The sequence below is a fragment of the Ceratotherium simum genome, chromosome 6 (assembly GCF_057802395.1).
Source record: "Ceratotherium simum simum isolate JZ-2026a chromosome 6, ASM5780239v1, whole genome shotgun sequence".
Taxonomy (NCBI): domain Eukaryota; kingdom Metazoa; phylum Chordata; class Mammalia; order Perissodactyla; family Rhinocerotidae; genus Ceratotherium; species Ceratotherium simum.
This window is the reverse complement of record NC_141905.1, coordinates 69,944,435-69,969,901: the sequence shown is the minus strand read 5'-3', so window position 1 is coordinate 69,969,901 and position 25,467 is coordinate 69,944,435. Positions and strand designations below refer to the sequence as shown.

At 49.1% G+C, this 25,467-nt stretch overlaps 1 protein-coding gene across 1 annotated transcript in view; it reads right to left on the bottom strand.

Annotated features, from left to right (window-relative positions):
* Positions 1-25,467, bottom strand: part of RBM20 (RNA binding motif protein 20) — a 196,448-nt gene that overhangs the window by 3,888 nt on the left and 167,093 nt on the right. The window contains exons 8-13 of the mRNA XM_004428073.3: positions 22,090-22,169; positions 19,614-20,280; positions 13,439-13,543; positions 11,646-12,306; positions 9,945-10,079; positions 2,882-3,003 (exon numbers count right to left, since the gene is read on the bottom strand). Coding sequence (XP_004428130.2) covers positions 2,882-3,003; positions 9,945-10,079; positions 11,646-12,306; positions 13,439-13,543; positions 19,614-20,280; positions 22,090-22,169 — 1,770 coding nt within the window. The remainder of the gene's footprint in view (positions 1-2,881; positions 3,004-9,944; positions 10,080-11,645; positions 12,307-13,438; positions 13,544-19,613; positions 20,281-22,089; positions 22,170-25,467) is intronic.

Sequence of the window (25,467 nt, the reverse complement as noted above, 5' to 3'; positions counted from 1 at the left end):
GATTTTGGGAAAGTCACTCTTCTTTTCCCAGCCTCAGACCTAATCTGTTAAATGGGAGAAATGGTGTCCTCCTCCTCTCCAGGAGATTTTGAGGGTCAGACAAGATGATGTGCATGAGATGACTGGGTCTACCTGGTCTAGAAGAGACTGTGGTTGGCCCTGAGAGGTTGGTGAACCTGACTGGGAGAGGGGCAGACTGTGGGTCCCTGAGGCCCAGGCTGCTAATGGAAGGCCAGGTTTCTCCACTGCCTCAGCTCAGAGAAGGGAATTGAGTACTCAGACAGGCAAGTGGGTGAGTGTGCTGCATGTGGGCACATTCTTCTCTGGACCTGGAGCCACGCAGGCATCTAGTTTTCCTATCTAGTGCTGACTCCACCTGTTGTTCCAGATTACTCTGGGTGGGTTCTCTCAGGGCCATGACCAGCAGTGGGGCACAGCAGGGGTTGCACAGAAAGGATGGAGGCTCCTTCCACCTGCTCCCCGAAGAGCAATCCCCTGCCCCCACCTCAAGGCCTCCTGGTGGTGCTAAGTTTACAAGTTGCCTGACTTAGGTGTCAGCCAGCACCCACTGCTCGGGTCTGAATTCTTCCCTTTCCACACAGGTAACTTGGGGTGTGATGGGGTGGGGTGGGCGAGGCCATGTGGACAAGAGATATTTTGTCAAAGCCACTACAGAAACCCTATCTGGGGAAGCCTGTGGTGGAGGCTCCCAGCTCCCTGACTGGTGCTTCAGGGAAACCTGAACTGTGGTTGGCGAGTGTAAGGGGCTTAGCCAATGTCTAGAACTGACATGTCTGGGGACCACACGAACAGCTCTGGCCTGCTATGGGGAGGTAAGTCTGTTGCAGGGGCCCAGAACATAGTGCAGTCCACTGCCCTGGAAAAAACACAGGATTTAGAATTAGAGGCCCTGGCAAGTCTGTACTCTTCCTAACTTCTTGGGTGACCTTAAGCTGTGTGGTTTCCTTGGGGGCTGCACAACTCAGCTGAGAATGCCAGATGAGATCAAAGATTCTTGGATTGAGATATCAGAATCTGCTAGAAAGATTTTTTTAAATGCAGATTCTCAGGCTCAGCCCTAGAGAAAACAAATAAGCAGGTATAGGGTAGGTCCAGGAAGTTGCATTTTTAAAAGATGCCAGATGGTATGAAAACCAAAGTTTGGGAAAATCAAGACTGGATGATCTCCAAGGTCCCATCCAGCCCTGCCTTCCATAGGTTTCATGTCCTTGGGGAGGGGGAAGATGATGTCTTCAGGCTAGATGGCTGCCCTCAGCTGGCTCCCTGGAGCCCAGTCTGAACCCTGGGTCTGGCCAAGTTAGGCCTTCACTGCCCTCCCCCAGGAGTGGCTGGGACGTGGGCCCCAGGCCCCATGGCTTCCTCAGTTGTGACAGCTGCTCTCCAAAGGGAAATCAAGAAGCTTAAATGACCTGAGTTTGGACATAGCCAACGACAGTCCCTTCTAGACGGTGACCCAGGCCATGAAATTATGGGTCTCACTCAGTTTGCAAGACCAGCTTAGTAGAGTAAAAAGAGGAAAGTGATTAAGAATCAGGCGATCTGATCCCAGGCTTGGTAATTCACTATCAGCATGGGCTTGGACATATCACATAGCTTCTCTGGGCCTCAGTTTCCTTAATTATAAAACAAGGGAGTTGGCCCATATCTGAGTTTTCTTAACTCGGGGTACATATTCACATTATTTGGAGAGCTTTCTCAAATTATGTATTCCCAGGTCTCCCCCCCAAATTCTACTGAATATCTGACCTAGTATATATACTTTTGAAACGTTGTCCTGGTGATTCTGGTTCACACCCTGGTTAAGAACCACCAGATGAGCCACTCTTTAACAATTTAACTGAAAGTAATGCCTGCTCCAGAATAAGGGCACGCTGCCACCATGAGGGTCTTCCCGAGTTGAGGCCTTGTCCGTCAAAAAACTAGTCTGATTCCTGGTAGTGAAAACAGGAGGTACCTTGAAATACTCACCCCTGGTGTCTGGTATACCATGCTTTCTATTAAGTTACTAATCCCCAGCCTATACCAGAAGTTAATTATGAAAACCACATTCTAATATGCTATATACATATTAATTAGGTGTATATTATAGAAATATTACTATAGTTCATTGATTTTAAGATATGTGTTTTTTTCACACATTAACATCTCTGAAATTGAGATGCATTTTACAGTTGATGGAGTCTCACCATTTAATTTGCAATTTATTTTTCTTGTTGGTATCAAAAAATAGCCGTGTGTCTTACAACTGATGGCTCCTTAGATTGGATGAAATATGGTAGTTAGAGTATATTTTATGTCACCTTTTAATATACTAAAAACTTATTTGTTTATTGCTTGTCTCCTACACTAGAATGTAGGAGCTCCATGAAGGCGGGGATCTTTGTCTGCTTTTTTGGTTTTTTGTTGTTGTACCCCCAGTGCCTAGAACAGTGCCTGGTGCACATATGCCTATGTTGCGGTATGGATGAACATTTAAATAGAACATAATAGTGGTTTTTATTCTAGCAAACAGGGATACCTGCACAGGGTAACAGAAACAGAAATATCTGCATCTGGAACCGCCAGGTCTTGTGAGAAGGGGTCAGCCCCAACCATGGGCCAGGTGAACAGTAACCCAAGTTACTCAGTCTAGAGGGAGAGGCAGATACAATAAAACCAACCCAAATAGAAGGTTCTAAGTGCTAAAGTGGAGACATGTGCTCTGAGAGCACACAGGAGGCAGCCACCATGTGGAGCAGCCCAGTGGAGTCAGGTCTGAGGGGAGAGTAGAAGTTCTCCATGTGGTGGAAGGAGATAGAAACTCACAGAAACAGAGACTGGGGAGCCCCCTGGGTGCTAGGCAAGGAAGGCCGATGGTTACCTGTAAGTTCCTGTAGTGGACAGCACTGCGACAGTGGCTCATCTTCGCCACCTCCTCGCTTGTGTAGAATAGTCCACACAGCTTGCAGTAAAACCCAGTCCTGGGCACCACGAACTCTACCCCTGCAGAAGGATGGGGGAGGACAGGCAGGCGATTAGGAAGGTGGAGGGTGGCCCCTGTGGTCCTGCCAGCCATCAGGTGGAAAGCAATGAGCTCCATCCGACTTGCTGTTGACTTTGGCTGGTGACCTAGCTTCTCCAAGCCTGTCTCCTCATTTGCAAAACAGGCCCGAAGAGAATAGCACCTACCTCATTCACAGGTGGTTGTGAAGGTAAGGGATGTACTCCCCCAAGTGGGATGGAGTGCTTGGCAATTACATGCTCTGCAACTGCCCTTGGGAACTAGGTCCAGGCTCTCCTATTATCAGCCTGCTTCCAGGCTTTCCAGAGAAAAGAGGAAGAAGGAGGTTGCTTACATTTCACCTGTTGGATTTCATTTCTCCACACTGTACTTCTCTCTGCAGCTGTTGTGGCTAGGACTCTAAAGAATGCTCTCATTTTTTGTTGTTTATTTTAGAATTATGTTCATTAAAGAAAATTTTAAAGATAAACAAAAGTGAGAAAAAAACACCAAGAGTCATTCCAATCAAAATATTATCTTCCACACTATCTATATGTAGAGGCTTTGTGTGTGTGTGTGTTGGGGGGGAGCAGTTTTAACCATACCCTAAGTGCAATTCTGTCTCCTCCCTTTTCTCATGTAATAGTATATCTGAAACATTTCCCCATTTTCTCCAGGCTTTACATCTGAACCATCAATTAATAGCATTCTATTTGTGACTTATTAAATATAAATCCCAGGATTCTGGGAAGCCTTTTGATTCTGAGGAAAGGAAAGAGTGGCCCAATAGCCAGAGAAGTGACAGTGTCATAGCCCAGAGGATCTATCTTTGAAGGGATGGCAGCTGCTCCAGCCTCCACCAAGAGTTTTGGGGGTCATGGTTCTCCTCTTAAAGACATGGTCAGCAGAGTGGAAAGAGCCCAGGTCTGAGAGGGCACAGGCCAGACACTAAGAACCTATGTAACCTGGGGAGAGTCAGGTGAACCCCTCCTGGGCCTTAGTTTCCTGAGGCACCTGATTGTGAAGCACCAGCAAAAGAGCAGGGTGTGAGGGCTGTGCAAAGCAGGACCCCCTATGTAACTACAGAAGAGGGGCTGACCACTCGGCTCACCCAGATCCCACTTTCAGACAGGGGCTGCTCCCTGCGTGCACGATGACACACTTCAGCTGGGCTTTGCTGCTGCCCATCTGGTTAGCTCCCACTGCTCTGCTGGGGGTGGGGGTGGTCAGACTGTTGGCCACACTGGGTGGAAAGGAGAGAGGGGCTAGGAGCAGGCACAGAGGGGAACAGCAGCTTGCAGAGAGAGAGAGACAGGCCAGGGCGCCACCAAGGACAGGCCTGAGCTGGCCTCCAAACCTGTGTGTGACCACAAGTCCGGGGCTTCTTTCTCATTCTCTTTCCACTTCCCGTGAGACAGAGCTAAGTGCACAGGAGACCCTGTCATAGAGAAGCAGCCTAGACTTATAATTACAATTTTTTGTTTCACTTCAAGACAGCCACTCATCAGTGCGGAGGGGCAGGCCTGAGGGAAGAGGGAGCCTGGAGCCCTGCCCACAGCCTGCCTTGACTGATTGCTCCACTGCGGTTTGGGGCCTGGGCGGCCTCCTCAGCTGGTTTTCTCAAACTGCCACGTAGCACATTGCTGTGCCCTCAGCAGTCCACAGAAGACCCCAGAAGTGAGGGAGCCTCACTCAGGCCCAGCTGCCTAGAGGGAAGCTGAGTGACCTTCCCCACCCCCTCACCCTCCTCCTCCCCTCACCCCAAAGAATGGAAAAGTGGCCCTGGCTTTGCCTGTGGGTGGCCAGTTCACTCCTCCACTTCACAAACAGGCCCTGGCCCCTGGCTGTGGCTGGCAAAGGAGTTTTAAGCAAGGCCAGCCTACGTCCTCTCTTCCTACAAAATAGTTCTCCCCCTTGCTGCTTCTCTGCGGGGAGCAGAGGCCCACATGAGACAAGACACAGCAACTAGAGAAGGAGAAGCACCACCCGGAGGCCACATGGAGCAGATGCAGGCCTGTGATCAGAGCTACCCCCTCTGTCCCGCCACAGACCCTGTAGGATCTGCCACTTGGGTGGTACCAGGAAAGAAGCCCTGGGGTTGTCACTTTAGACCCCAGCTGAGGTCCCCAGGATCCTCCAGGTTTCCCAAGAGGCCTTCCAGCCCCTATCCTAGGACCCCCAGAAGGGATACAGCTGCCTCAGAAGCCACCGCAGAGTGTGAAGCAGTGCCTGAGCTGGCAGCTGTGGCCCCTTTCAACCCAAGGGGCACGGCTACCATCTTGGGGGTTCTGGGTGAGATTTCACTTGAACAAAGGCTTCCATTGCCAGAAAAAAAAAAAAAAGAGAAAAAGCTTAGACGCTCATAGAATAGTGGAGAGAAAATGGAATTTAGAGTCAAACCTAGCTCTTTTACTTACATTGTATGACCTCGAGTACATTATTTAACTTCTCTGAGATGAGTTTCCTCATCTGTGAAATAGGAATAATAATACCATAAATGGTGTTATGGGGAAGCACCTATCATTTTGCCTGATGCTCAAAAAATATTAGTTTCCAGCCACACGTTAAACATTTCTTCACAGAGGCCAACTGCCTATGGGTTGGCCTTCTTGCCCTCCAACCTTTCCCCAAAGCCATCTGGAGAACCCAGACCCCACAGTTTGGCAGCAACTCTCTCCCCCGCCCCCGCCCGACCCGGGCAGCTGGTCAGGCAGTACCAGGTGATCAAGACAGTGCTGGGGAAGGAGAAGCCTGGGCGGGGAAGATCCCCAAACTCCTGGTTCCTCTCTCCTGAGTAACTGGGAGTTGCCACAGGCACTACAATGCCAACACCGCCTCAGGACGTTTCTGGAATGTGAGGGCCTAGTGAAGCGGCAGCAGCAAGAAAAACGGCCACAGCCCTCCGGAGGAGTTCTGGAACCTCTTGGTCCTCCCATTTTTCAGCCTCTATTAAGTATGATAATTAAAGCTGCATTTGCCTTCTAATAATAGTTCCTGGCGAGGGTAATTATAACTCCGTCATCCCAGCAAAGCCCGGGATGGGTGGAGGGGGAGCGTGTGTTTTGCAGGCAATGCCCTTTTGTTCTGGTAAGAACAGGCCTTGGCAGGCTCATGCTGGCTGGGGTCACCCAAAGCTGGCCTAAAACACACGGTCAGTGCCCGCCCCCACCATGCCCACTCGGCCCTGAGCAACCAGACTTCACTTCTCTCTCCTCCCCATGGCGTGCCCTGTCCTTGGCACTCCTCATTCTCCGCCCCGCTCTCCAGAGGGACAAAACCTGCAAGTTGTTCCCCACCTCCCTAGAAGTCTCTGCAGGAGTGACTGCTCCTGGAGGGTGAAGGGTTATGCAGCCCCAGTGAGAGGCAACATAGTAGGTCTCAGTAACTATTTCATGAATGAATAATAACAACAGACAACCCTTATTAAATACCTCCTGCTGGAAGACACTAAGACCTTACAAGCATTTGTTCATTTGATCCTCAAAATAACCCTACATGTTTGGCTTCTATTACTCTCCCTGATTTACAGGTGAAGAAAGCCAAGCAGAGAGGTTCAATAGGCTGCTCTGTGTCCCCCAGACAGCTGGGAGTTGAACCCAGGGAGTCAAATTCCACAGTCTGTGCTCTTAACCACTGCACAAAACCTGCCTTTCCTACACTGTGCCGCCTGAACAGAGCAGTCTCGGGTTAGAAATCCTGAGTTCTGACCTGACCTAGCTCTGTGACCTTGGGTAAGTCTCTGGGCTTCAGTTTCCTCGCCTGTCAAATGTGAAAAATAGAACCAAGCCCCCCACCCCAAAATCAAGGAGATAATGGGTCTCAAAGCTAATCAAGGACTATAATCAAGTATAAAAGTACAATGTGTATTAGCCCAAAACCAGAAATAACCCAAATGCCCATCAACAGAGGAATGAATAAACAAAAGGTGGTCCATCCATACGCACAATGCAATACTCCTCAACAATAACAAGAAACCAACTATCAATGCACCCAACAATTTGGATGAATCTCATAATAATCATGCTGAGTGAAATAAGCCAGGCAAAAACAGTACATACTGTATGATTCCCTTTATATACAATTCTAGAATGCAAACTGATATTTAGTGACAGAAAGGAGAGCAGTGGCTACCAGCAGATTGAGGTGTGGGGAGAGAGAGATTACAAAGGAGTATCAGGAAATTTGGGAGGTGATGAATATGTTCACTATCTTGATTGTGGTGATGGTCTCACAAGCATATACATATGTCAAAATTGATAAGATTGTACATTTTAAATACGTGCACCTCATTAACATCAATTTTACCTCAATAGAGCTGTTTTTAAAAAAACAGAATGAGATACCATTTTCCTTCCAACAGATTGGTAAAGATTAAAAACTGATAACATCCAATGTTGGCAAGGACATGAAGAATGAGAACTTTCCCTCAAGTAGCGGTGAAAACTGGTATAATCTTTTTGGAGTGCAATTAAGTAGCAATTATGAAAATCTGAAATGCAAATATATATGACACCACCCCCGCTAGGACATTGTACCACAGAAACACTGGCACACGCACAAAGGTAATAGCGTGTTTGGAAGGCAGCAGAGCATAGAGGCAGCCTGGCTCTATGAGTCACACTCCTGGGGTTTGAATCCTGACTCCGGCCTTTGCTGATCATTAGCTTTATAATCCTGAACCTCAGATTTCTTATCTGGAAAATAGGGATAAAATTATTACCTACCTCATTGGTGTTTTGAGAAAGTTAAAAGAGATAATAGTGCCATGGCAGATGATAAAAATAAAAGCTTAACTATTATAGCATTTTGGTAATGGAAAAAAATTTGAAAATATCCTTAAAGTTCACCAGTAGAGGAACGGATCAGTAATTTATGGTACATCTTTTAAGATGGAATATTTGCAGTGGTTAAGAAGAATGCATTCTCTATGTACTGACATGAAGAGATCTCTAAGATCCACCGTTAAGTTAAAAAAGCAAATTGCAGAACAGTATGTGTATAGCGTGATCCTGCTTTTGTGGGAGAAAAACTATCCGTGGGTATGAAAGTGCTACCTCTGGAGTTTGGGAGAGATGGGAGGGAAGCAATACATTTAATATTTACTTTATATGGTTCTTATTTTTTAAATTTGTTATAATAGTCTCACATTTTTTGCAACGAAAAACAATAACAAAAAGACAAATTATAAGGTAGCAGAATTTATTCTTAATTTTTGCTTGTGTGTGTCATACAGATTCTAAGCTCTTGGATGACAAGAGACTTGTGTTAGATTTCTCGATTCCCCCAGAGTGCCTTGCACAGTGCCACACCATCCAGCAAGTGTTGCTGACTGAATGAATGCATGAAGAATTCACGAATAAACCGTCTGGCACCTTTTTCCTGAAAGGCAACCTTTGCAACTGTTTTCCAAGGTTAAAACACCCAGGGCCATGATGCAGTCACCTTAGTTCATTTTAAGGTCAGTAGTTCCTTTTTTAGTTTTTGTCTTGGGGCATGCTGGATGCTATGCAGCAAATTTATCCCTTAAAAAAAAGGAAGTTTGCTCTTCAAATCTGACTCTCTGAAAATGGTACACTTGGGGGACAGAAACAGTAAGAAATTTTTTAAAGGAGATGAAAAGAAAGAGAAACTTGATGGAAAGGATGAGCCTCCATACTGACTAGCCCATCTTTGAATGAGCAGACATTGGGTCACTGGTCACCACATAACCCATGCTTCTCCGAGCTTCCTTGTCACATCTTCCCAAGAGACGCCTTCCAAGCTCTCTCTGAGCAGCTGCTACTACTCCTTTGTCTCATTGTTTTCCAACCTTTCAGAGTCAATGTAAAGACCCAGAGATGATGTGGGCTGGAGTGGGAGTCACTGGGTTAGCGATGCTGTCAGAAGTTCCCAGGGAAATTTCTTAAAGTACCTTCACTCCCTTCCCTGAGACTCTAGTTAATTCTCCTTTTTGAAAATGTGTCCTAGGTGATTCTATTATTAAGCTCTCTCGCTGCCCCGCCCCACCCCATTGAAAAATCACTGATCTGGAACAATTCTATATTACAGGTGAAGAAACTAAGGCTCAGGTACCCCCAACCCATGCCTCCCTGTGAGGCCTCCGCGTTTGCACATTCCCTGCCTGAGGCCCCAGCCATCTCCCTCTCAACGCCCCCAGCCAGCTGCTCCTCTGGACAGGGCCCTGATCCCCATGCTGCCTCTGGCTGGGGTGCCTTCCCTGCCAGATGAGTTCTGACAGTAGCTCCCACTCCCAAGGCCTCCAAGAAAAGTATTTTTACAGCTCTCTCTCTCTCAGTTGACTTATTCATAAAGGACTTGTAGTGACTAGAAAAAACAAAAAACATTCTGGGTATGACGTGTCTGAGGACATGCAGTCACCTATAAGTGGAACAGGAAGACAGGGACCCAGGTCTCTGTCTGTTTAGTGCTCCCTCTATCAACTATATAGGGTCTGCCCCAGATGCAGCCTATTCAGCATCATTGCCTCAGAGAAGCTGGTCCCTCAAAGAGAAAAAAACGTTGTGTTGTTTGAGGAGGAGCTGGGGCACGGAGGGCAGGAAAGACAGTAGAAGAAGAGGGTCATTTCCCTCTTCTTCTGTTGACTTGGTGGCGGCCACTAGGCCTCTGCTTCTTCCCTGCCTGAAGAAGGGCTGTGTGGTCAGGAATAACTCAGTCCCTGATGGGAAGACACATCTCGCTTAGCTCTGGCTCCCAGGGCAGTGCTGCGCAAGGCCTGGCCCCGTGAGGCATCTGGTCTACTACGGGAGACTGAAATTGCAAGAAACTGTAAAGCAGCACCTTGCAAATCTAGGTTACTGCCTCAGACATTAAAAACAACAACAACAAAACAACAACAAGCCCTCTCAAGCTCTTAGACGTTACTGCAGAATAATCACTTCCTGGAGGAGGTGACTTCTCTGGAAGGACCGTGTATTTCACCTACCTAGAGGAATGCTCAGTTCACTGAACACATCCTCTGGTTCCCAGGAAGGCAGAGAAAGGGGCTGTTTCAGTTCCACTTCAGGGTACTCCGGTGACCTCACGTCCAGAGATTTCATTTCCATGTATCTGGAGCTTTCTACAAAACATGAGCCAAGGCAAAGACTAATGAAACCCAACACGCCCAAAGAATCCCTGCAATTCTATTCCTTGTGCTGTGGGATCGGGAATGGTCCCTTGGACTGCTTAATAACATGAGACCAGGGCGAGGACTGCTAATTAGAACCAAAGTGCTATAATCAAGAGCTTTTGATGCCAAAAGAATGCCACACACAAGAAAACCTGGCAAATCTTTGCATTGGTCCCGGGGTGGAGGGGGATGGGCTGCTGAGGCCTTTGCTGGAAATGATCCACCCTTATGCTCCCCAACTCAGTATCACTCCATGTCTGCAGGCAGCAGAAGTATCGAAGGGCAAAAATTGTGCTGATGTTCACAGCAGCACTGAGGCTGGCAGAAAAAATGCCACTCTCACCCCAAGCTCGTCGAGCACTGTTGTTAAATATGAACTCCAAACACTGGGTAGGCTAATAAGCCATTAACACTAGTGCATGTTGAGACTGATCCCACAAAATAAAAGGGGTTCAACCAGAGCATGGTGAACATTTCGCTCCTCCTTTATTCTTGCCTTCTCTAGACACAGCCCAGGCCTCAGCGTTTCTCTAGCAACAAAAAGGCAGCCCGTGGCAGTTTCCATGGAGACGCACATCCACGCAGGTGAAAAGAGCTCAGGTCAGCTTGACACAGAGGACAGCCCAAGCCTCCAGCTCACCTGCCAGCTCATGCCAGTCCCAGAGCACTGGGCTGAAACGTTAATTTTTAAGCCTTTCCTCTATAGTTTTTGCCCCCGACTCTTGTCCCTCTTACTTCAACCTCTGGAATGCTGCAGTTTTGTGTGAAATGAATCTCTAGTAATTTTCACTGGGAGAACATTGAGGGCTACTCACCCTCCCTCCCCCCATAGTCCTTGATGGATCTTATTTCCCACTTGGCAGAGAAGGCAGGGCTTAGCCTATTTTAGACTCTGTCTTTCATGATGTCATAGTGCCAGGCACAGACACTACATCACCTCCAATGGGGGCGGAGGAGTGCCCAGGACAAGTCTGTTGCACTGTCAGACCCTGGAGAAAAATGGGTCTGAGGGAGTAAGAAGGGGAACAGGCCGTACCCCTTAGTGAGTCCCTCATTCTTCCCTCTGCCCACTCCTTTCTCAGCCTCCCACACTCCGGCCCCCTTGCTCAGGCCTCACAGAAATAACAGCCTGGGTGGTCCTCTGTTATGCAGGCACAAGAGGCTGCTTAGTGATCATCAGGAACCGAGGAACCAAAGCTCCTTTGGCTAATAACTCAAAACTTTTGCTAATTTTAGTTGTCAGAGTCCATTTGGGCTCCTGCAAATTCAGAGAAGTCTGTCTTATCTGAGTTTGCTTCTCAGAAAACGTGTGGTTTCCTATCTGATTTTCTTTACACCATTTGCCTAAAAACTCTAACAGTATAACCAGGCTTCTAGAAGCTTGCTTCTGCACCAGTTTTAATGCTGGTTAAAACCTGACTTATGTTCGTTCCAGCCTCAACATGCCCACACACTTCTCTAAGTGAGCAGTGGTCTGATCAACCCAACCGCACAGGAGAAAAGGGAGGTAGTTACCCTGGGTCGACACTCCTTGGCAAGCCTGGCTTTGGAGGTCGGTTTCGGTGGGGGGGCTGGCTTTCTCCTCCAGGGGGCTGCCTTCACGAGCCCCATCTTCGGGGGTCCCCCTGGCCTTGCAGTCATCGAGAAGTGGGCTAGGCTGCCGGGCCCTCTCCTCTGCTGGCTTGGGGGAAGACATTTGCTGGAGTGTGGGGGCCAGATGAACATCTGAGCTCTCTGCTCCCTTTGCCTGCTTCTCGTAGCAACCTGAACCCTCCAGCGAGAAGCCTGTCTCGCATTCAGCTGGCTTCCGCTCAGCATCCAGATTTAGGCCAGGCATTTCCACGTCCATGTCACTGGGACAGCTCATGGAGGCAGAAGGAAGTTCTTTGGGTGACTTGAGGCTGATTTCTGTAGCCCCATTACCCATGGTCTTAACTTCCTCCTGGGAGAAATCCTTGGCTAAGTCCAGGTGTAAGGCGGTCGTCAGGCAGGGACACGTTTCTGGGCAGATTTTGTCCTTCTGGTCAATGGGTTCAATTTCTTCCAGCTCTGGGATGTCCGGTTCCATGATAAAATCTTCTTCCTCCCCCACCTCGTCCACTGTAACCAGCTCCTCCATGTTCGTGGGGTACCAGCTCTCCCCGTCGGCCTCACTTCCACTCTCCCAATCTTGCTCCTGAACCAAAATGCAGAATGGAGGTCAGAGGGTGGCTGAGGAGCGGGTCTTTGTATCCAACCAGCGGGCACAAACCTTGACCACAGGACCCCTCAAACCAGAAAGATCCTGAGCATTCTTACTTCCACCTGGCAACATTTACTAGGTAATTAGGAGCTGTAAACCACTCAAGTCCCACATCACTAGGATTCAGCCCTAGGATGAGGCTCGAAACAGCACAGGATTTGGAATAAGCCCTCAATTCTTAATCCACCTTGTTTAAAGTGGCACAAAGAATTTCAACCCCTGGTACATTAGAGGTGCTCAATATATAGTTTTTGAATGAAGGAATGATTGTTATAAATTCTAAATAAATCATTCTGCTGGAGCTATTTCCTTGCATGTGGGGCATCACTAAACGTAGCCATAGCAAGTCCCCCACAAAATTCCCCACGCACCCTCTCCCAGAAAGGGTGCAGCTTCCTTAGCCATGGCTCACACTTGGCCCCTGCTGGAACTTTCCCCTCGTGTCCCCAGCAGCCCACAGACCAGCAGTCTGATTTAGGAGATTGGCTTCCCTGCCAGAGATACCCATCTCTCCACTTCTCCTGACCGGAAAGGCACAAAGCTGGCCACGTTCCAAGGACATTTCTTTTTGCTGAGGAAGCCCCAGCACTGTAACTGGGTTTTTCATTTTAATTAAGTAAAATAATCTTTACAAGCATAGTAGATGTCTTGTTAATCCCAGGGTCTGGGCCTGCTGAGGTCAGGGCCCCAATTTGACACTTAAAGCCCCTGCTCCTCCCCCACCTCCTCCCAAGGGACCTGCCTATTTTGGGAGCCTGGCTCTGAAGCCCGAGTTTTTTTGGGCGCATGTTTTCTCTTATGAGCACAGCCAAGTTGCTGGAGAGTGTGGCAGAGCCCAAGCATGTAGTAAAGATCTCCTCAATAAAGACTGTGCAAAGATCCCAGGCCAAGCCACTCCTCCAAGAAGTGCTGGGAGGATGGCCTCATTCAGGGAACCACTGGTGGGGTCTCGGGCACATCCCACGCAGCGGGGCTTCACCAGGCAGGACGGGGACTCCTGTGACTCGGTCCCCAACAGCTGTCATGCAGACGTGGCTACACTGCTGGCATTTAGGACAAATTTTACCTTCTTTGTCCTTGTGTTTTCTGGGTCAGAGGACTCTGTGTCTTTCTCCTGCCTGCCCGCTGACGGGGGGCTTTCTTCCATGCCCTCCTGTTCCTCTTTTCCAGCCTTACGAAAGGAAGAACAGAACAAACCCAATCAACGTGAGCAGTGGGGAAGAGGGAGCACCAAGAGAAAAAGAATGATAAAGAGCTCAGCTAAGAGTTGTCGGCTGTGTTGCTCACACAACATTCCCTTTATCCTCACAAAACCCCTCGGAAGCAGGTGCTATTGTCACCTTCATTTTACACATGAGGAAACTGAGGCTCAGAGAGGTTAAGTAAGTTGCTCAAGATCACACAGACAAATGGAGGCACAGAAATGTCTTAACGGCTAGCCTGATGTCTTTAGAGGGGCAGAAATCCCTGGCAACTGGGTACTGTTTGCAGCTGCAAAACTTATAGACAGTGGGGATAAGTAAAAGACCCAAGGGTGAATCGACAGAGTCAACAACCGTCATGGTGACATCTCACCAACAGATCTCTCGTGGCCATAAAAAATCACATCCACGCCCCTTATGGGTAGGAAGAGGGTTATCATTCAATCAGGGCCCCCCTCACTTCTCTTTTGCCCTTCTCTGCTGTGAAGCTATGGCCCAAACCAGCAATCCCTTCCCTTCTTCATCCTCCTATTCCCTCCCTCAAATCAAGTCCCTCATCACAGTGCTCATGTCTGGGAAATTGAACAATAGAAAGCAGGTGTCTGGTGTGAGAATTAGGGCCTCTGAACAGCCTTTAAAACAGAGGTCAGCAAACTGTAGTCTTCTAGCCAAATCTGACCCAGGGCGTCTTGTTGCACAGTCTGTGAACTAACAATGCTTTTCACATTTTTAAATAATCGCATTTTAAATGCTTACATAAGTACCTTCACAATATCCTCAATTTTGCCTCTTGGCCCAGGTAGCCTAAAATATTTACTATCTGGCACTTTGTAGAAAAAGTTTGCCAACCCCTGTTTTCGAAGTTTTTGGAGGATATTCTCCTGTGACTTAAACTTTGGCCACCAAACCAATGAGTATTCCTGGGCTCCCTCAGGGGCAAGCTGCATTTTCTCAACATTTTTGGCTGAGGTTGGTGTAAAGTAAACAACTCTAGTTCTGATTTCTTACAACAGACAAAGAGCCCCTCCTGAGCTGACAAAGAGCCAGCTGGACCAGGAGCGCAGGGCTGGCTGGTTTAACCAGTTATTACCAGACAGGGAAAGACAGTTCAAATCCTCAAGTCCTTGCTCTCTCCAGGGTTTGGAGTGGAAGATTCCACCGAAAGCTTTGCTCTAGTCTTCTGAGCTAACCTAAGTGCAAAGCAGCTCCAAATGCTTTTTTAGCCATCAGAACTCATAGCTTGTGCTAACAGGGGACCACTTTTCTTTATTTTTATCTCCCTGAATAAATTATCCATGGCCCTCCCTTGTCAAAATAAATAATCCTTACCCTTCCCAAGCAGTTCCTCCAGCCACACTCCTAGGTCAACACAGTAAAGGGACCTCGTCCAGTTCAAGCTGGGAGAGGCAGGGACAGCCTGGCCCCGCCGGAGCCCCCGCCAGACGGACCCCTGCTCTTCCTCCCTGCAGGCAAAGGAAACAGAGCAGCACCTTTCAGTGCACCCCTTGCCCTGGGAACACTTCCAGGACAGAGCGGCAGCTTAAGGGGAACAGATAAGTGCAACCAGTGCACCTGGCTGCCCACACCAGCTCATGGACCAAGACATTAGAGGTCCCAACTGTTGCAAGCAGGGCTCTGCCACCACAGGGCCAGGGCTACTGCTAAACCACATCCTAACTGGTCTCCCACTTCTGCTCTGTAGCCTCGTCCCAAGTCTATTCTTCCTAAGGCAATCAAGAATGATTGCTCTAGGGGCCGGCCCGGTGGTGTAGCGGTTAAGTTCCCACGCCCCGTTTCGGCAGCCGGGGGTTCGCAGGTTCGGATCCCTGGCACGGACTGACGCACTGCTTGTCAGGCCATGCTGTGGCGGTGTCCCATATACAGTAGAGGAAAATGGGCATGGATATTAGCCCAGGGCCAATCTCCCTCAGCAAAAAGAGGAGGATTGGCAACGGATGTTAGCTCAGGGCTAATCTTTCTCACAAAAAAAGAATGATCACTCCAAAATGCAAAAACTGTCATATCCTTGCTGCATCTTCTTGCTTAAACATTTGCTTCCCCTTGCACTTAGGATAAAGACAAAACTCTTTAACCTGCCTACAAGGCCCTGCATGATGTGGCCCCTGTTGACAAATCAGCCTCACCTCCCACCATTCTAACCCTGGCTCTCTCTGCTCCAGCAACATTGGTCTCTAGCCACAGGGCCTTTGCACATACTGTTCCCGCTGCTTGCCTTCCTTTTCACTCAGTAAATACCCACCATTCTGTCAAATCTCAATAGTTGAAATCTCTCATTTCAACTTTCACTCACAACTGCAGCCCCAGTGCTAGGTGCTCTATGGATGCTGGTCAATAAAAGAATGGAGACTGGTAGGAGCGGGTGGAGTGAATAACAAGTTCGCACCTGCCTCCCGCCATGCTTGAGTCTGTGTCTGGGCTCTGAACTGAGCACAAGGGGTTTTTCCATTTCATCCTCCTATGGATTGTTTATACTGGGGACTGCATTCTGGGGATCCCTGGGCTCCACTTCGCCCACAGACATGTTTTGGTCTATACAGTTTCTAAAACATGATAAATTTCATACAGATATCTGGACTTTGGCTTTGCTCTAAGAAATGGGAGATCTAACGGCACAGGGCATGCATTCCGGAAAGCCAGCCATACAATGGAGCTGAGCAGTGGCTGGCCGCCCCCAACATACAGGCACCTCCTCCTCCTCGGTCTGCCATGTCCCATCTCTCCACCTTGGCTTCACTCATACTATCTGGTCTGTGTCACCTGCCTGGCTTCCCTTCTCTAGGTATTGATCCCCCTTCCAGTAAGGTGGACGAGTGCTTCTTTCCGATGTTCTCCCCATTCAGTGACGATTTCTTTCCTTCTTCCTGTGGTCTTGTGATCAGGGTTGGATCTCATGTACAGACTTTGCCACCCACAAACACTGAGCAGCACACACGCTGGCTTCTCCAGCACAGGCACTTCCTCCAGAGATCTCAGAGTGTTTCTAACGAGCACAAGCTTGTTGAAGTCCTACAACAGTCTTGTGATCACACCCATTTTACAAACAAGAACACTGAGGCAGAGAAAAACAGGGTGTGACCTGGTACTCAGAAGCCAGGACTTTGCCTCCAGAGTTTGGGTTCAGTCATTCATTCCTTCAACAGATACTTACTGAACGCCCACTCTGTGCCAAGCCCTAATCTAGCACAGCAGACAAAAATTTCTGCCCTTGTGGAGGTTACATTTGGGGAGTACAGAAGGGGGAGGATAGACACTAAATAAAATAAATCAAGATGTCAGGGGAGAGGTTAGAAGGAGATAGGTGCTACAGAGAAAAGGAAGCAGGAAGGAAGAGAAGTGGGTTGGGATGTTGTGACTTTATGTAGTGGCCAGGAGTAAATTTGTGGAGAATGTGACGATGAGTAATGACAACGATGACAAAGGAGGTGAGGAGCGAGCCACATGGACTTCGGCGGGAGGGGCTCCTAGGCAGGGGAGCGCGTGTAGAGGCCCTGCGGTGAGAGGTGCATGGTAAATTAGAAGAAAGCCTGCCGCCTGCAACCCTGAGTTCCGTCACTGCCTGTTATCTGACTCCCAGGGCAGCCGTGGATCTGTGTTCTTCTCAAGATCATGATATAGAATTTGAGATCAGTGAGGGAAACTCTTTGTTCTGCTGATATTCCACCAAATGTTGGGCTGCCTGGCTCCAAACCCACAGACACAATCTGTTGGGGCCCCCAGTAAGTCCCTACTGACCCCACTCTAGGGCTATTAGAGGCAGAACCAACTAGAGGGACAGCATTGTGGGAAACCCATGGGGCTTTCTGGGAATCCTTTTTTGCATTGGGGCTCTTGGGATGACCCATAGTGTGCGTCACCTTAAAAGGGAAATAATGTGCAAACCAATGCAGGCAGGGTGCGTACCACAGTGGGAGAAGTGAGTTACCAAAGAAGAGTCTTGAAGGCGGGTCGGAGTGCGAAGGGACAGCTCCACCCCTTTGCCGTGGAGACAGAGGGTCCCAGACCGGCAGTGTGTGTGTGAGGTCCAGGCTTGAGCCCCTGCCCACTCTTGCTCTCAGCCCCTCTGAGTCACTGACCCTCACCAGCCCCTTGGAAACCTCCAAGCGTATATATTCTTCTTAAAAACACCCACTGGTTCACAGGGCCTCGGGATCCATTTCAAGTCTAGTTGAAGCACACGAGCTCCTTCATGAGCCCACCCTACCCACTTCCTTAATCTCTTCTCCTGAGCTTCCCCCTGCTAGGCCAGCCAGGGAAAATTGTGGCAGACTTTGAGAAGGGCAAAAAAGATTCCTGGGTGTCCTTTCGATGGAATGCTGGGCAGTTGTCCAGCACCCTTCCGGGGTATCTGATTCTATAAGAGTCTGCACTGTAACTTGAACCGAGCTATTGTACAACTCTGTAAATTGCAGAAAACTAATAGTAGTGCAAATGATTCTTGTTCATAGAGATGCAAAGGAATTTCATCTGGTGGAGATGCAACTGATTCCCCATTCCCTGTGGAAGAGGCCAGTTTCACATCTATTAGCAAACCCATTTCAGCATTCCTGATTGCCTCTATGTGTCACCTGCTCTTTGGAGGCCCCTTTGAACTGGCTTTTACATCTTACTGGTTCTCTCATTCATTAATGAGTTAAATAACATCTTTGACATGTATTCATTTTATGTTTGCACAAGACCATGACTTTACTTTCCAAAAACATTATCTTTTGACATGCCCTAAAGATGCAGCCACGTGAAGCATCTCCAGGTTCTTTAAAACAGTCTTTCTCACTTTTGCCCTTGCTGCTTCCCAAAGTGCTTTCTTCCCCACTTTCAATGCCCGGCTCAAATGTCACCTCCTCTGGGAAGCCTTCCTCCTCTCCCGGTGCAGAGTTCACTGCCCACAGAGCAGCTCATCCACTGCTCGACCCCAGCATGGGCCCCACTGTGTGTACATCACGTTTGTAGGTCTGCTTCCACCACTAGACCTTGGTCTCAGCCATAACATGGACTATGTCCTGTTCACCTGGGGACCTGTGCATTGGCCCTCCACCAATGCATGAAGGACTGAATGCAGAAGTAGTGCCCAAAAGTGTGGCACTTAGTCTTCATGGTGTTGAGAATTGGGCTCCTTATTTGGACTTAGTCATTGTCACCAACTTCTGGGTCAGACTAGAAGATATACATGTAGGATTTTTAACATTGGGTTCTTTATGCAGGTCCCCCCGCCCCCCATCTCACTCCCACTTACATGTAGATGGTTCTGGCAAGAAGGAAGTGGAGGCCAAGGTAGAATATAGACCCGGTACCCAGAGTCCTCCTGGTGACCCACTGTGTGAACTGAAGTCATGCAGCAGGTTATAGGCCTTTTCAGATGCTCAGATGAAAGGTGCTGGCCAACTGCCGAGCATTTTTATTACAGCGGAAGTGAAACGCTATGGACAGTGTCTAGAGAAACACACCACACCCCGGGCACCCAGTATAATCTAGTGGGTGGTGGCTGCTTCTCCTTTACCGCCTCTCATGGAAGCCCCAGGATTGGTGGATGCTTTTGTCAGGAGAGAGGATGGAGTGGACCAAAGATCTAATCTCCCTTGGCAGAGTGTGTGGGTGCCAACACCTCAGGGCCACTCCACCCTGGACAAACAGGACCAGAGGGCCTTCCTTTCCATCATGTCCCTCCCTAACTTCTGGCATGGGCAGCAGGGTGCTGTGGGATTTGGAGCCAGATCACCAGGTATAATTCCAGCTCTGCCGCTTCCTGACTGTGTGTCTTTGGGCAACTAACTTAAGCTCTCTGTGCCTCAGTTTCCTCACCCACAGTAATAATGTTATTATTACTATTATTACCTCACAGAGTTGCTGTGAGGATTATATGACTACATGACTTGATTGAGATAAAGTGTTTACCACTGTGCCTGGCACAGAGTAAACATTCAAAAAGTGTTTCACTCGTTTCAGAAATGTTCATCGTCATATTAATATCATCCTCCTTTGGGACCTGCCTCTCCTGACCTGGGGAAGAAATGGCATCATTACCTCACTCTCTGCCATTCTGTTTTCTCTTCTGTCATCAGCTTCTTCTTGGTCTCTCTCGGGTCTCTTGGTTCTGTTTTTCTCACTCTGCTTACACTTGGCGCTCTCGGGCGCCCTAACCTTCAGCTCCAGCCCGTCCTCCTTGCCCGCGTCGTCGGGGTGGGGGTGTCTGCTTTCCCGCAGCCTGGCCTCGTCTTTTCTCCTGGACCTGCCGGGGGCGTCCTGCTGCTGTTTTAGATACTTCTCCGCCTTGCCTTTGGGCTCTTTCCGGTGGTAGCCGTCTTCTCGGCTTTTGTAGCCCAGCACCGAGTGGAGCGGGCTGGGGGACCCAGACCTCGGGTGCTTTTCTCGGTGGCCCCTCCCTCCTTCCAGTCGCTCGTCTACCTCGGCTTTGTCTAGTGGCCGGGGGTAGTGTTTGCGATCGTGTGCCCACGTGTCCGTCCTGTCCCTCTTGTCCTCCCCGTTCTCCCTCCAGGGGCCCGGGTCTCGCTCCTCCTCCCTCCTGGCGTAGGGAGAGTGCTCCCACGAGTCCCGGCCGCTGCCCCAGTCGGCCCGGGAGGGGCCCGGAGGGCTGTGCGAAGAGCTGCAGGAGGTGAAGCTCGGAGTGTGGGACCTCGGGGACAGCGACCGGCTCACCGGACTGCGAGACCGCGGCCTTTCTGGGCCGTATCTGTGAGGGAGCAAACGAGCAGCTTTTAGAATCTGCCCTACCTCCTACCCCTCCCGCCCCTATAGCCAGCTATACCCGGTCTCTCGCACAGACCCACTGTGCACATAACCCCATCCAGCCCTACACTCTTCACCACAACTCTACAGACCGCACAGAGAGTGGCACAGGAGAAAGGTTTTCCTCCCTCCTAGCTTCTAGGAGGAGGGATTTTTCCTAAGCACAGTCCTGGCCACTATGCACATTTACTCATTCTGCTCCTGGGAACTGGGATGAAGAATTGGACCCGTTTGGCTCAGTCCCATCTCTCTTCCTCTTGGAAGTGAGCTACACTCAGGAAGCAGGCGACTCTCCTCCTGAGGGTGTTTGGGGTGAGGGTTGTGAATGAAGCTGTCCTGGTCCAGCCTGGGGGCAAGGCGGCCTAACCCTGGGGTTCAGCTAGCCAGCCTCTTGGCCACAAGACTGAAGCCACTCCTCTGCTTGGCCTCTATCGAACAAAGGCGACTTCCTGGCCTCCATTTTTTCTTGTTTATTTTTCATCTCCATTTGTTCCAATCCTGGGCACGGTAGAGGGGGGAGGGCAGGCTCAGAGATTCCAAAAGCTGAAGAACTAGGAAAGCATTTTACGGTTGGAAGGGACCTGAGAGCTCTGACCTGCTGGTGTTTCAGATGAAGAAACTGAAACCAGAAAAGGACACTGATTTGCCTAAGGTTCAAAGTAAGGCTTCCTAGTCCCCCCCACAAACACACACACACACACACACACACACACACTCTGCCACAGAACTGCAGCCAGCAGTTTGGCTTTACATATGTCTTTAAAAAACCCAAATAACCACTTTGAAAAAAAAAAAACCAAACAACTAAACACAAAAATCTCAAACCCAAGCGGCTGCATACAAAGACGCACATGCACACACACGTATTACATATACATATACACTCTGAAGGTTGTTTGATTACTAAGCAGATCAACTGAATCATTCCAGATATTCTAAAAGGATGGGCAATTTTCATTTGGTTCCCAAATATAGGAAAACCATACAGCCCTCACTGACCAGGCGACACCCAGATGTGGCTCACTAGGACCAGGCTGCCTTGACCGTCACTGGGGAAACAGCCTGGGCTCAGCTCTCTACAATGAGGTTAGAGCGCCATCTGTGGCAGCCCTGGGTAAGAACCACAGAATGTTCTGGCCAGGTGCCCGCTGCTGCTCTTTTCCACCTTGGCTTTCTCCACAGGGACTGTCTTTGAAGGGCAGCGACAGTGGTAAACTTGAAGCCCCAGCTTGGCATGGTCACAATTTCAGTTGGAAGTAATGAGTTGGAAAACTGAATGCATTCAGTGTTCAGAGTAAGTGACTCGTCAAGTAATTGTTTTTTGGGGGGCCATCTACATTCCTGTTCCTACAACTACATTCAGCTCATGAAAACTCAAGAGCTGGCTCTAAACAGAACACATACACACATACACACTCACACACACACATACTTTCAGGCTGTTTCAGTAGAGTGTAGACTTGCTCCAAAGGGCCAAACTTCAATAGACCCCTTCCTATCCTCCTTTCGACCAAAGAGGAGCCACTGGGAAGCCTAGCATCTTGCATTTTCCTGAGGTTTAACCTGAGCAGCACTTCTAGACCAGACTGATGTGTTCCGTTGGGCACATGACAAGGTAGGGCCCAGAAAGGCTGATGGACAGAGCAGGGGCAAGGGCAGGGCACAGTGTGACTCAAATACCCGTAAGAATGAGAAATAGGAGAGGGTTTCAACTGCTCAGAATCTGCCCTGAGACCTAAGGCTTGGGCCTCACCTGTCTGCTTCCCGGAACATGTCCCTCTCCCTCTGGGAATGGATGTCCTGGATGATGGCAGCCACGGTTTTCCCAGGTTTCTAGGCAAAGTCAGAGAGGTCACCATCAGACCAAAAATGGCCTTGCAAACACCAAAGGAAAGTAGCTGGGACTTGGGTTCATTTCCCAGTCCACCAAAGGGGAAAAAGTGCCTTTTCAGGGGAAGAAAAAGTTTTAACCCAGGGGATGAGGAACGTGAGCATGATGCTGAATGGTGGTGGGGCCGAGTGGTCCACGGGACATGGCGTCCATTGAGCTGGGGAAGGAAGGAGCCTGGTGCTCACCATCCACGTGCTGTGAAAAAGCAGCATTTGTTAATACCCGCCTTCCATCCCTCCCGAATAAAACGAAATATCAGAAAGAACAGAAAGAAGGGAAAGAAGGAAGGAGGAAGGAAGGCATTATAACTTGGAAAGAGAGTTGAAGAGCACTGAATACAGCGTCCACATTTTACACATGTAGAAATTGAGGCCCAGAGAGCCTGAGGCAGAGTTCTGCCCTACACAACTCCAGTCACCAGCCACACTATTCTATGTAGATGGTGACGCCTGGAGTGGGGCTGGGTTAAGGAACACATTCTAGGTCATAGAGATCATTAGAGAATCAGGACTTGACAACAGGCATTTTAACTCCAAGACCCTTTCCATGCTCCGTGATCCCTTCAACACCTTACTCCAGCGTGTTCCTCCATAGGGGTCATTCGTTCTCAGTGGAAATCTGTTTGGTGGACAGTATAGGTTGTGAGCCATGTTTCACAGCTAAGGATGCCAGGCATTCAAATGCTCTGCCCTTTCCAGAAGTCACTATATAGTGGCTGTGCCAGGACAGGACCAACTCCAGCCCCCAAATCCCAAACAAGGCTCTTTCCTAAACCCAGAATGGACAAACAATATAAAATAAATGATTAAAAAAAGAAATTCTTGAGCACAAAAGAAATAGTGGAAGCATATTTGAAAAGACTACACAGAATGCATCCATGCAATTAAAATGTATGGAGAGCCAGCCCTGCTGGCCTAGTGGTTAAGTTTCAGCGTGCTCCAGTTGGGTGGCCCAGGTTCAGTTCCTGGGAATGGAACCATATCACCCGTCTGTCAGCTGTCATGCTGTAGCAGCAGCTCACGTAGAAGAAATAAAAGGACTTACAACTAGAATATACAACTATGTACTGTGGCTTTGGGGTGGAAAGAAAAAAAAAGAGAGGGAGGAAGATTGGCAACAGATGTTAGCTCAGGGCGATTCTTTCCCAGCAAAAAAAAAAAATTATTTAAAGTATATGGAGCAGGGTGGATTTTATGGTATGTGACTTAAATCTCAATAAAGCCAACATTAAAGAAAAAAGAACTCAAAATCCTCAGTCTGTAATGTCAGCTTCTGACAAAGAGTTTTATTAAGTTTTTTAAAAGAGTTTTGTTAAGTTTTATTTAACTAATCAACTGTTCTTTTTATTCTCAATGTTTTTTCTATGTAGTTTACAAAGAATGAGGGAATCTTAGATTTATATGAATGTCAGGTGTCGTCATATATCTCATTTTACAGATGGGAAAACCAGGGCCAGAGCTAGGAAGTGAGCCATGGGGTCTGGCCAGGACTAGAATTCTATGGGTCCTCTCAGTGCATGGCTGCTCATCAGTGTCACTGTTGAGATTGAGGGTTGTGCTGGGAAAACACGGAGTAAAGGAGAGAATGAAGGAGGAGCTGCCTGTGGTTTCAGGGCGAGAGGTCAGGGCTAGGACTCAGGAAAGGGATATAAAATATTCACACCAGGGAGGGATCTCTTGTCAGCTTGAAATGCAAAAGGAAAGAACATCAAAGAGAAGGCAGTGACCTGTCCCCTGCAGTCATGAAGTAGCAGGTCAAGAAGTCAGTAAACCCCTGTGCAAGGAGAGGCCCAGCCCTTAGCACTGGTCAGGATATCCACCCGAAAGGGGGCCTCACAGTTTTGGCAAATGGTCCTTTCCATCTGATTGTAGCTGTCAAGGTTGACCTTCTAGAGTGTATGCAAGTGCCACCCACAAGTAGCCAGATCACCCTGGCCCTGCACTGTCATCTCGCTCCTCAGCTGCTTAAACTGGAACATGAGCAGAGACCCAAGGCCAAGCCAGGAAAGAAGCTGGGGCTGCCCAGGATGCCTCCTTCCACCCCACCCGTGACCACCTGTCCTTCTGCCAGGGTTGTTTGTCACTACCCGGGGGTAGAACGAGAAGGTTCATCTGGAGGTGACCCCTCTGAGCAGGTCTTCTCCCTGCCTGCCCACCTTGGGCCACAAGAAGGAAGCTGCCTACTGTGCCATCACGGGAAAGGCCAGCCTGGGGTGGCTGCTCCCCAGAAGACCTGCTGCGGGACTGCCTCCACCCAGGTCAACACATGAGCAAACAGAGCTCTGGAGAGCCGGTGGGAGCCCTCAGGACCACGTGCAGGGACACGTGAGGAGACCTGCCATCACCGGGGAGGCCACATCCTGGGTCCCAAATCCATGGCCCATGCTGCCCAGCTGGAACAGGCAAAGGCTAAAGAATGTGCCCCCAAACTGGGTTAAATGTCCCATGGCAACTTTTCAGAACATACAAATTCCCTGAGGGGATTGGATGAGGCTTTTCTGTAGCAAAGAGTCCCCATAGTCCCAAATAGGTTTCTTCTGCTCTTCTAGAACCTCAAATCCTCCTGACTGTTCCTTCCAGCCCAGATCCGGAAAAGCCTGGGGTGAGAGGAGGATGGCCAGATCAGTGCGCAGCTGAGGTTTTGCAGATTACCCAGGGGCAGCACGGGGTGGGGTTGAGACCTGCAGGGAGGGGCAGGTCAGGCCAATGTCAGAGCCAGGAGCTCGTGGTCCCCTCCATACCTCCCTCATCACAGACAGCACCCCTTTATACCCTTCCCCTCTGGGGTGCTCCCTGATGAGGGGCAGAGCCAGACAAACAGCACCACAGGTGAAAACATCTCCCTTGGCCCATGCAGTGCCCCAGGGGTCAAAGAGATGCATCTAGAACTCTCTGGGGGCTAGAAAAGCCGCTTCTTGGCTTAAACATTTCCCTGCCCTTTATTTTCCCAGTCACAGAATATCCTCCTGGGGCCACTTTCAGCCCAGCGCCCTCTGAAGTTACTTCTATTCATGTCCCCAGGGAGGCAGGGCATTAGATTGTTAACGTTCACGCAGGCAGCAACAGCACAGAGCCCTGCGTGGAACAGGTGCTCCATAATACCTGGTCCAAGATGAATGGCTGGGGCTACAAAGATGACCATCTGCAAATACTACATGCTGGGGCCGGGAGTCACAGGCACTGTGATCCTCCTCTGAGGACCACAGATCAGTTCCTCTATTTTAAGTGATAATTCCAAATT